Here is a 12,162-nt window from a genome sequence, read left to right on the forward strand (position 1 = left end):
TGCTATTTCCCAGTAGATGGAGGACAGGTGAGGGGGCCTTCCCAGCTGCTGACTTTCTGACTACCATTATTCGTGGGTCCGTATTCCCCCATCCCAAGAGGGCTTATATGCCACCTGAACCCACCCCACCTTTGGATACCTATCAGCCTAAGACTGGATCTAGTTTCAGGTTGGAAGTTGCTACACCTCATCTGCCCAAACCCCCCAAAATAACACTTGCTTGCTGTTTAAGACAGAGATTTAAGTGGGTTCCATTGAGAGAGTTCTTCAGATGTCAGCCTCTCCTAATTTTAGGCCTGATAGTCTTGGATCACCTAGAGATGACCTTTTTAAATTAAAAGGTAATTGCTGTGGAGGGCATAGCACAGGGCCTGGAGCAAACACTGGTTATGCACTGTTATTGTTGTTATTGCCTGACTCCTCTGAGTTATGCAAGAGCGAGGTGAGTTGAGGTCCTTCTGGGATTAGAGTGTAACAGGAATCTTTTGGGGCTCTCCAAAGCTGTTGTAGCCCGAGGCCTTGGGCCACAAAGCAGTGAGGATGTGGATCAATTTATGCTTGAGGCTCTGGAGCCCTTGGGGGTGGAGGTGGAGAAGGTCAGTACTCCAACCCTTGGGCTAATAATTGAGCCAAGGAGACTTCGAGGTGGATCAGAGCTGCTCATTCAAGGCTAAGAGATGGCCTCTGAGAGAAATTCGTGACCAGGAAAGGAGTCTAAGCTCAAGACCTGGGGCCCAGAATCTCCATCCATCCATCCATCCACCCATCCATCCATCAATCCACATATCCAGCTATCCATCCATTGAATCATTCAACAAATATTAGGGCAAACCCACTAAGGGCCAAGTCAGGGTCACTTTTTTACCTTTGTTGGTCTTAGTCTCTCAAGTTTCCCCCCCCCCCGACACACACATCTTATCACACGTGATAAAACATACCGATGTCTCACATTATATATTTTTTTCAATTATATAAAAAACTAGTTTATTAAAAGAAAGAGATAACTTCCACATTAAATATTTTACTGTAAAATTTTTACAGTAAAATTTTTATAGTTTTGCTTTTGAAATTATCTGACTTCATATAACTTGTTTAAATTATGATTTGCTGTGATGTTTTTAGGCAATCATCCTGTATAACCCAGATGGTCTTGGGTTAAGAAATTCTAACTTATAAATCCTTCTCAATTGTAACAAAATGTTTATGAATATTAAATTTAAACGATAGCCAATAAAATGACTATCCTGTAGGCATTGAATTAAGTACATAGCAATTTCTATTTTGAAAAAATTTTGTACTCAATTTTTTTTTTCCATTTTCCAACATCGTCACAGCCCCTGGGAACCTCAGAGGCCTCTGGTGTCTGATGGAGAAAATGGTCTTGAAGGTCAAGCATCCCAGGAATAGAAACAGAGGAGGTAAGATAGTCAAGGTCTTTGGTCTCAGAAGTTTACAGTCCAGTGGGAATAAGCAAAATAAGGACAGAGTATGATAAGTGCTGAAAGATATAGTGTTCTGAGATAGAGGGAGGGGGCTCCTTTAGATGAGTGGTCCTTACTCTGAAGAAATAGCATTTAGGCTGAGACTGGCCAGCTGTCAAGGAACCTGACCCCTACAGAAAGGGGAAGTCTCCCCAGGCAAAGGGAACAGCTAATGCAAAGTTCCTGAAATAGGACAGCTCTTATTTTGTGGACAGGAAGGGGGTCACTGTGGCAGGGGCATAGTGAAGGGCAGTGAGAGAGGCATGAGATGAGTTCAGAGAGGAGGGCAGAGACCCAGTGGTGCCCAGCCTTACAGGCCATGATACGCAGTTTGAATTTTGTTCTAAGTGCAGGGTGTGGCTTGGTCTGTCATGGGTTGGACTTTCTGGGAAACAGATTCTGACCTGAGATGGAGATTGGCAGGCCAGGAGGTCTGTTAGGGAGGGCTCTCAGGGTTAACACCCAGGGAAGAGAAGGGAAGGAAGCAACACTGGGCAGGAGAAGTTGAGCTGCCATGCACTCTCAGTGGACACATCACCTGACCCGGAAGTTCTGAAGCTGGGATGGCCCTTTAGATTTGTCATTAGTTGCAGCTCTGGGGGGAGGGAGGGAAGGGGGTGGCATGACTCTTTAGCTAAGGCAAACCCCCCACTGGGGGGGGCGGGACCGACAGCAGAGGGCAGCACTCCCAGTAGCTGGATACCAGGTCCATTCCTGAAAGGGGATCTAGTTTGTGCATCATCACTACCCACAACTGGTCCAGTTTGCATTCAAGGAGGTCCCTCTGCTGCGTGGAGAGTAGGTTATTGGAGGCAAGAGTGAATCCAGTCAGGCAAACAATGATGGTGGCTTGGCCATGAGTGGTGGCCGTGGGAATTTGGGAGACATCGGGAGGTAGAATCTGGAGTCCTTAGAGATGGGTTAGATGTGGGACATGAAGGAAAGAGAAGAATCAAGGACAATTCAGGTTTCTGGAGTGAACGACTGTGGTAACAGTGATGCCATATGGTATATGATACCACTGGGGTGACAGACATGGGGGATCCTGAAGTGTGTTGGGGGTGAAAACAATATGCAGTTTGGGCTCAGTTTGAGATCCAAGAGTTGATGTCAAGTAGGTGTTGTGAAGCTCAGAGGCCAGATCTCTCCGTTTTAATTTTTAGTTGCATGTAAAGGATGTAGATTAGGGCTGATTTTCGTCCAGCGATGCTGCAGTCTTCTCTGTCCCTGCCTCCGTAGTCCAGCAGTTGTGGTTTGGAGGTCAGTGGCTGCGTGGGAGGTGAGAAGGCACCGAAAGAGCGCCCCTCGAGTTCTTTTAGGGCTTGGGAAGGTGCACGAGGACCAAACCTCAACAGCGCCACCGTGTGGCGGCAAGAAGTCAAAACGGTAATGGTCGCCAGACTCCAGTTCCCAGGCTTGGCGGGTAAAGAGGTCAGACCAGCCTGTGCCCTCAGAAACCAGCCTCACCGCTGGTTCCTTCGGACTGATAAATTACTGACAATTCTGGACAACTTAGAGGTGGGAGGGAGAGGAGGAGCCTCAAAAGAGATTGCTAGATGAAGAATAGAGTGCGCTGGAGAAATAAAATGGAGTCTCTATAGTCAAGCTGCTAAATAACTAAAATCAAGTAGGTTGAGGCATGAGGAAATGATTCTGTTCTTGCTTTAACTAGACTGGGAGTTTAAACATTTGAACTTCCCAGTCCTGCATCAATGCCTGGATGTACATCTAATCTCCAGATAACTTTCTGATTACTTCCTGAAAGGCTAAGGAAAGAGTGTTCACTATCCGACCACCTTATATCCATCATCCAGACCACCTGACACCCAGTATCCAGACCACCCATCATCTAGAGGAACCATCTCGGACCAGTCCAGAGTCCAAGAATGTAGCACTGATTCTTCTCAAGAATGTATTTTACTCTAAGAACCCTCAGCTTTTCTTTCTTCTCTGAAACACTCTGGGTATTACCTAGTTGTGTTTCCAGCTTGCAAACTCTGAGACCCTTGAATAAATCTTTTTCATTGATTTCTAGCCAAAGCCTCCTGGTTCATTTACACTCGGTTGGCATAAGTAATGGAGTTTGAGGAATTATTTAAGAAAGATAAAAGTGTGTTATTTTACCTGTGCCATAAAGGAATTGATCAACATAACAATGTTGACAGCTATCATTCATTGAGTAGTTACAAAGGGCTGCATAATCTCATGTAATCTACACACATGCCTACAAGGAAGCTGAGGTTCAGAGAGGTGAAAATATGTGTCCCAGGTCACATAGTAGTAGATGGTGTTGGAGTTAGGCTTAAAACCCAGGTCATCTCAGTGGATCTCAACTGTGTCAGATCCAACATGCCATTTTAACAAATATTTTACAATGCCTCTTTACACCCTCTAGAATCTAGATTGTGCCTGATGCAGAGTAGGCACTCAGTCAATTGTTAAATGAATGAAATGCAGTTCATAGATAATATCCTATTGACTCACATCATTTTAGGGTGGGTCGATGAAATCTGCATTTCCACATGTACATGCCTGCTCACGCTCACACTAGAAGACATAATGAAATGATTATCATGAACCGGGACTGCTCCAAATACGGACGGATACAGGCACGTTGCCTTCAGAGACTCGAGCTTCTGAAACGGGAAATATCCTTTGTAAAGGCCTGAACTCATACAAGAAAAATTCTTCCTTTGATTTTCACATCAGTAGCATTCTTGGAAAATTCAGTGTATGCTAATTCTGTGCACATAATGTTATGTGTTTACATACATAACAGAGTTAAGGCTTTTTGTGCAGATCATTATAAACAGGTTTTTCCACTTCTGTACATGACTAGTGGGACATTAGAAAGTTGTGCAGGACACGGAACAATTCTCGGTAATGTAGGACTGTCCTAAATATTGAAGGATGTCTAGCATCTCTGGCTTTTGTCTGCTAAGGACCAGAAGAGCCTCATTAATACGATAACCAAAAGTGCTCCTACAAATTCCAAGTCCAAATTTCCAGGGACAGTAGATCCCTCTTTGAGACCCCCAGGGTATGTCAAAGCCCAGCTGCCTAAGCTTTGCTTTATTGGCCTTCTTCTCTTTCAGGGCCCTTCCAAAGACCTGGGCTCCCATCTCTCCCTTTAGGAATTTCTCTGCAAGTGTTTTCTGTTTTGTTTTGCTAGAAAGTTAGAACTGATGTGATAAATGAGGTAGATTCCTCTTCCTATTTCTACAAAAAGGTGCAGAGAGGGGAAGTAACTAGCTCATAGTCACACAGCCAATTTGAAATGGCAGAACTAGAATCAGAACCCAGGTCAGTCAGTCTGATTCTAAAGCCTGCAATTTTGCCCTGTTTTCTAATCTGTCTCTGATCTTCCAGTCCCAGAAAAAGATTTCTTTTATCTTGGGGAGCCAAGTTAGAAAACTGTTTCCCAAGTTAGAAAACTGTACCTCACTGTTTCCCATTAAGGCCAAAAATGATGCCAACCTGGTCTCTGGAAACCCAGATCTAGGAAAAGTCTGCTGTCTTAGCAGGAGCCTTAGAAATCCCTTTGAAAAATTCATTCCTCTTCAGATGTTTAGGAGACAAAGTGTGTGAGCAGGGGTATGTGACCTTCCACAGACACAGGTAGGGGTCCTGGGTGATGGTGGACATTTCTGAGATTCTTCTGCCAGGACGTGAGGATCACAGTCACAGCCTTTATCCTTCTAGAAAGTGAAGCTATGAATTAAACAACAGTAGGGTGACATCACGTCCACTCCAGAGCATGCCAAGAGAGTCATTAATTCATTCAACGAACAGTTATCAGGCCGGCCTGGTGGCTCAGGCGGTTAGAGCTCCATGCTCCTAACTCCGAAGGCTGCCTGTTCGATTCCCACATGGGCCAGTGGGCTCTTAACGACAAAGTTGCCAGTTCAATTCTTCAAGTCTCCCAAGGGATGGTGGGCAGCGCCCCCTGCAACTAAAATCGAATACAGCACCTTGAGCCGAGCTGCCGCTGAGCTCCCAGATGGCTCAGTTGGTTGGAGCGCGTCCTCTCAACCACAAGGTTGCCCGTTCGACTCCCGCAAGGGATGGTGGGCTATGCCCCCTGCAACTAGCAACGGCAACCGGACCTGGAGCTGAATGGCACCCTCCACAACTAAGATTGAAAGGACAACAACTTGACTTGGGAAAAAAGTCCTGGAAGTACACACTGTTCCCCAATAAAGTCCTGTTCCCCTTCCCCCAATAAAATATTAAAAAAAAAAAAACAACAGGTGTTAAGTGAAGAAACAGTGAACAGGACAATAAGGTCCCTGACTAACAAACTCCAGACCTAGTGGAAGTTTGCGGCTCAGTGTGAGAGGAAGTTCATGGGGCTAGGCATCCAGAGGAAGCAGCCTGGGCTGCTCTGGGGAGGTGGGTGAGGAGGGAAGTCAGGGATGCTTTCCTGAGGAAGTGACCTCCAAACCGACAGCTAAAAAGCGTCTGGCCCTGGGAAGAGCAGTGTGAAGCTTCTGAGTTGTGCAAGAGCTTGAATTTCTGAGGAGATGCAAATAGAGGGAGACCGAGTGTCAAGTGAACATGGGGTGAGGACCAGGGCTAGACTGGATCTTAAGGGGCCTTAGGAGCCACATTACGGACCTGGGCTGTCTCTTGTAAGAGAGGGAACCGGCAGGGAGAGATCTGCATCAGCCAGAATCCCACAGGCCCTCCCCTCTCAGATCTCAGCTGGGAACTCAGAGCTGCCCTCAGCACTAATTCTGAGTAGCTAGAAAGGCACTAACCCTCTCTAGCCCTCTGCTGCTATAAAAAGTCAGGTTTGGACTCAATAATCTTTAACATCAGTTCTTCCTACTATCTAATCCCAAACTAACTCTCCATCCACTTCTCTGATTTCCCCAATTCCCTTAAACTCTCTCTTCCCTGTTTCCTCTCCCCCAACTGGAAAAATTTTTTTTCTCATCTGTCACTCCACTAGATTGTGAACTCCAGTAGGCAGCACTATGCCTAATGTAACAGCTCATGCCTCCTCTTACTGGGCCCTGAGAATCGAATGCTTGCAGGGTTGCGTTTGTTTGCATGGTTGTGTTTTGAACTTCCAACAGCCTGAGGCACTATCAGTCCAGGGAATATCATCTGCCATTTTGCTGATGAGAAGAGGGGCCTCAAAGAGGGATCGAGTTTGTAAAACCCAGGCTCTGAGGCCAACTCCTTGGGTTCAAGCCCGGCTCTATCACTTATCAGATGTTTGGTAAACCACTTACTTTCTCTGAGCTTCTATTTCCACAATTATTAAATTGGGATCACATCTTCACAGGATTGCTACGACGATTAATGCGTAATATATAATAAACATGTAATGAATATTATTTTTATTTGCAGGCCAACTTCCTTTCCTCTCCCCTCCCGAAACATCAGCTCCAAGACCTAGGAGGATTATTCCAAGGCTGGGGCTCGGGCCACGCGCTCGCAGACGCGCTTCTACACGGCCGAGCTGGGTCCAGTCCAGCGCTGCCAGCGCGCCCCACGTGCCTCGCGTAAATAAGCGAGTGCGCAGGCGCCCTGGGGCGGTGCCCATTGGCGGACGCAGGCCCCTCTGGCCGCGGGCTTGCTCCGCCCTGTCGGTTAGTCAGCGCGTCTGTCAGTCGGTTCGTCCTGGCCGCTGGCCTCGCCCTCGCCATGGCCCCCTGGCTGCCCCTGTTGTCTTTGCTGGGGCTGCTCCCGGGCGCTTCCTCAGCCCCGCCCGGCCGAGCCGCCGGTGCTCAGTCTTGGGAGGCCGCGTCCTCGGAGCTGCTGGGGCCCGCCCGCTTCGCCCTGGAGATGTACAACCGCGGTCGGGCTGCCGGGGCGCGGGCCGCGCTGGGAGCCGTGCGCGGTCGCGTCCGTCGGGTGAGGATGCGCCAGGGGCGGGGGCGCGGGGCCGTCGTCCGAGGGATGGGAACTTAGGCCCAGACTTGGGGTGGCGGCTCGGGACTGCTGCGACCCGAACGTCTGGTGATTGGGAAAGGAGAGGAGGTGCGGTGGGGCTGTGGGGCCAATGAAGAACAGGCCGAAGAGGGCGTGGCTGTGCCCGCCTCACCCACCCCACCCGCCCCCACATCCAGACGGGCCAGGGGTCGCTGTACTCCCTGAAGGCGACGCTGGAGGAGCCGCCCTGCAATGACCCCATGGTGTGTCAGCTCCCTGTGTCTAAGAAAACTCTGGTGAGTGATGGGACTCCCTCCGTTGCCTGCCCCCTGCCTGAGTCTGCCAGCACTTGGGAAGATGGGTCAAGCCAAAAGGAAGGGATCTGAGGCAATAGATGCCCAGGTGACTTCCCCGGCCCTGGAGGCCAGAGACCATGCTATAAAGGGAGAGTGTCCGGATGCTGGCAGTGCCTCACTCTCTACTGTGGGGGTGATTGCCTTGGGGGTGATCGTCATCTGAGGAGCCTCCAGCTCCATCTAGCCAAGGACCCCAGACTGGTTTCCTCCTCTACCTTCAGCTCTGCACCTTCGAAATCCTCGATGAGCTGGGAAAACACATGCTGCTGAGGCGGGACTGTGCCCCAGTGGATACCAAGATTACAGGTGCTGGGATAGCCCAAGGATGCTGGGATAGCCCAGATCAGACTTCATTCAGGCTTCAGCCTTGATTTCTTGTTCCGATCCTATCCAGATGACAGAAACGAGACTTTCAGTTCATTCCTTCCACTGTTAAACATGGACCCCCTGCCCAAGGTGAGGAGCCCGTCTCTCTCTCTCTCTCTCTCTCTCTCTCTCTCTCTCTCTTTCTCTCTGGGGAGTTGGCTGCTGCCGTGTTTCCCCTCTTGTCCCCTCACCCTAGCCTGGGGCTCCCTGGTCAGTCTGAGAAGGACTCCTTATAAAGGCCCCTCTGCCTTTCCAGGACCTTTCTGTGAAGATGGCTTCGATCTTCAAGGACTTTGTCACCACCTATAATCGGACATATGAAACAAAGGAGGGTGAGGACTCAGCCTTGGTTATACCTGTCCCTGTCGGAGCAAGGCCTTTCCCCAACGTGGCACCTTGGTGTTGGCGAGGGGAAGGACCGAAGAGGCAGTGCATCCTTTCAAGGACCCCTAAATCCTCACGTTCTTGCCCGGCCTCCCAGGACCGGGCAGCCACCTCAGAGACCTGGCCTCTTATCCTGTCTGATTTTCCTGGTCAGAAACCATGGGCCGCTATCATTCTGGGTAGAGGAGACCATGGGCCTCCATCTTTCTGGGTAGAGTGGAGTGGGGCAAAGGCCAGTTTCCTCTGCTGGAGGTCCCCTGGCATGGTGGCCTACCCTATGACCTCCTGTCTGGAGCTTCCCTTTGGAGTTCCCGTTCTGCCTTCACACCTGAGAAAGTCATCACCCCATTTTGGCCCCAAAAGTTGATCACACCTCCCACTCTTATCACTTGCAAGTCTGGCCCCCCTTCCCTACCAGCCCCAGGGTTCTGTCCTTGAAAAGAGCTTCCAGAGCCCACCTACTCCCCAGGGAAACCTCTGCCTGTTAGCCCCACGTGCCCCTCCTTTTATGATCGGCCTGTGGTCCCAGCCCCTCCTCTCCTGCTCCTTGGTTCTCAGAAGCCCAGTGGCGCATGTCCGTCTTTGTCAATAACATGGTGCGAGCGCAGAAGATCCAGGCCCTGGACCGTGGCACAGCTCAGTATGGCGTCACCAAGTTCAGTGACCTCACAGGTAGGGGTGGTGGCGAGAGCTCTCATGGAAGAGACGGGGCCTAGTCCCAAGGCCCCTGGTCAGGGCTGCTTAGAATACTCTCCCCTGCCCCATCCCCTGCCCACCTCTGCCCACAGAGGAGGAGTTCCGAACCATCTACCTGAATCCCCTCCTGAAAGAGGAGCCCAGAAAGAAGATGCGCCTAGCCAAGTCCATCAGCGACCCTGCCCCACCTGAGTGGGACTGGAGGGACAAGGGGGCTGTCACCAAAGTCAAGAACCAGGTTGGACCCATCAGAAGTGAGGGTGGGACGCGAGAATTGCCCTGGGGTTGGGAAGGGACCCAGCCTGACTCTGCCTGTCTCTTGTAGGGCATGTGTGGCTCCTGCTGGGCCTTCTCAGTCACAGGCAACGTGGAGGGCCAGTGGTTCCTGAAACAGGGGGATCTGCTCTCCCTGTCTGAACAGGGTGAGCCTCCTGCTCTACCTCCCTGTCCCCAGCCCAGCCCCTCCGGAGGGCTCCTGGGAACTGGCCTTCTGTCTCCTAGAGCTCGTGGACTGTGACAAAGTGGACAAGGCCTGCTTGGGCGGCTTACCCTCCAACGCCTACTCGGCCATAAAGACTCTGGGTATGCACTGAGGGGGTCAGGAAGGGCAGCAGAAGCCACTTCTCCCTCCACAAGAGGTCCCTTTATGAGAGGGAGAGACATGAGCATGGGAGTCCTGTGAACTGGGTTCAAGTCTTCAGGCTGACTCTTGGGCAAGTCAGCTTTCAGAGCTTCAGTTACCTCATCTGTGAACTGGGGCTCATGCCCACCTCATAGGATTGCCTTGAGTATCAAGTAAGGAAATATGTGTAAAGTTCCTGGTACCTAACAGGGAGTCTTGGTATTCTCGCTACTTGGAGGTCTGTATTTCTAGAACGTTCCTAACCGGTAGCAATATACCTCACCCTTGATGAGAGGTGTTGACCTAAATTGGCAGTTCAGGTCAGCAGGGGCAGAAGGATAGAAGGATGAAGGACTGAGGGCAGGTGGCTGTATAGAGACTGGTCTGGGAACCTGGCCTGGGAGCACAGTCAGAGCAGGACAAGCAAGCCAAAGTCGAGAATCCCAGGAAAGCTGGGATGAGTGAGGAGTCAGAAATTGGGAGTTGAGTCCCATTTCTCGCTGGTTCTTTCCTCAACCCCCCTGAGCCTTAGCTGTGTCATCCCTCTGAGAATGGCCTGTGGTGGCCTGGGGTGGATAAGGAACGTGAGGCCTCGTAGATAAGGGGCTTAGCACAGCCTCTGGCCAGAAGACAAGTGTATAGTAATAGGCGTCCACCTTTTCTCTGCTCCCCCATCTGCCCCCCACTATTCCCCAGGAGGGCTGGAGACAGAGGACGACTACAGCTACCTTGGCCACTTGCAGACCTGCAACTTCTCTGCAGAGAAGGTCAAGGTCTACATCAATGACTCAGTGGAGCTAAGCCAGAATGAGCAAAGTGAGTGAGGGTGGGGGTGAGGACAGGCCAGGAGGGGCGGGGACCTGGATGCTTCTGACGCTGCCCCTCCCGTGTCAGAGCTGGCGGCCTGGCTGGCCAACAAGGGCCCCATCTCTGTCGCCATCAACGCCTTTGGCATGCAGGTAAGGCCCCAGCCCCGCTGCCCCAGCCCTGCTGCCCCGGCTCCGTTTCTTGCTGACTCTTCCTGCACTTCTCCTTGGAGTTGGCTCCTACTGCTTATTCTCTCCCACCAGTTCTACCGCCATGGGATCTCCCGCCCACTGCGGCCCCTCTGCAGCCCTTGGTTCATTGACCATGCTGTGCTGCTCGTGGGCTACGGCAACCGTGAGTTCTGCTGACCCCCACTCTGCCTGTCTGCCCCAGGTCACAGACAGAGGTTGGACCACAGCATGTCAGGACCTCTAGTGGGGGAAGTCTGGGGAAGGCCTAGGAACCCTGTCCTCACCCCTGCCTCTGGCTATGGGCCAGGTGGGATCATCCAGCCCCTCTATGGACAGGAAAGTGAAGGCGGTTGAACTGTATAGATGAATAGCCTGCGGGTGGGTGGGTGCCCTCTCCAAGCCTCAGAGCCGCACCAGGTCTCCGGAGGGTGGTAGGTCGATCTGTCTTTTTTCCTGCTCTTTTTCTAATCACACAGTAGGCCCACAGCAGATGTTTGAAGAGTGCAGAGTGCTTGGGGCGCTGGTGGAGAATTGGGGACCCCTGACTCCCTACTCTGCACTGCTTCCCAGGCTCTGCCATTCCCTTCTGGGCCATCAAGAACAGCTGGGGCACTGACTGGGGCGAGGAGGTGAGTGATGCCTGCTTCGCCGCTGGCCGTCCCGCCTGCAGCCTGCCCTCATGCCCTCATCAAAACCCCTGCCCTCTCTCCCAGGGTTACTACTACTTGCATCGTGGGTCCGGGGCCTGTGGAGTGAACATCATGGCCAGCTCAGCGGTGGTGAACTGAGGAGATCCAGCTCAGGACCTGGCGCTGACTAGAGCCGCCCCTTCCCCAGGAGGCATGGCCAGCTGTGTATCCAGGCCCCTCCCCAGGAGGCACGGCTGGCTGAGGGAGGGGCACCGGGTACCTTAGGGTGAGCAGAGGGCACTGGACCAGGGGTACAGCCCTCCCCCTTACCCCCCACTCCCACTCTGAAGTTCCCCAGTTGCACCTTTGTTGAATTATGGTCGCTAAGATGGCCTTGGGGTGAAGGGTGATGTCTGGGCAGCTGAAGCTGGGGCAGGAACCCTGGGCTCGGGCAAGGAGCAGGAGGGAAGCAGCTATTGTGGCCTTAAATCCAGCTTGTCCTCAGCGGGCTCTGGCTTCCTGCCCCGGCTTCCCTCTGTCTCATGCTATAAACTCTGGTCCCCCTGGGTTTGGGGACAGTGTTCCCTTCCATGTCTAGACAAACTGTTGTAACAACCCTTTTCTAACAGCAATAAAGAGGTGTCCTGAGCTCCAGTGTGGTGTGAAGACTCCGTCCCTGAGGGCAAGGAGGGGTTATGGGGAGACCCCTGGAGGGTCAAGGTCAGGAAGCTTATCCTGCCTGGGAGC

The 12,162-nt window shown here is 51.7% G+C and overlaps 1 protein-coding gene across 1 annotated transcript; it reads left to right on the forward strand.

Moving 5' to 3' along the window:
* Positions 1-7,042: 7,042 nt before the first annotated feature.
* On the forward strand, positions 7,043-12,069 carry CTSF (cathepsin F). Its single transcript, XM_033121838.1, has 14 exons — positions 7,043-7,346; positions 7,562-7,660; positions 7,942-8,026; positions 8,115-8,176; positions 8,343-8,418; positions 9,029-9,142; positions 9,259-9,404; positions 9,492-9,588; positions 9,668-9,748; positions 10,485-10,604; positions 10,683-10,747; positions 10,859-10,949; positions 11,357-11,415; positions 11,500-12,069. The coding sequence occupies exons 1-14, from the start codon at positions 7,137-7,139 to the stop codon at positions 11,572-11,574; spliced, it is 1,380 nt and encodes a 459-aa protein (XP_032977729.1). The 5' UTR covers positions 7,043-7,136; the 3' UTR covers positions 11,575-12,069.
* The last annotated feature ends 93 nt before the right edge of the window (positions 12,070-12,162 follow it).

Source organism: Rhinolophus ferrumequinum, chromosome 11, assembly GCF_004115265.2.
Source record: "Rhinolophus ferrumequinum isolate MPI-CBG mRhiFer1 chromosome 11, mRhiFer1_v1.p, whole genome shotgun sequence".
In the NCBI taxonomy this organism is placed as follows: Eukaryota; Metazoa; Chordata; class Mammalia; order Chiroptera; family Rhinolophidae; genus Rhinolophus; species Rhinolophus ferrumequinum.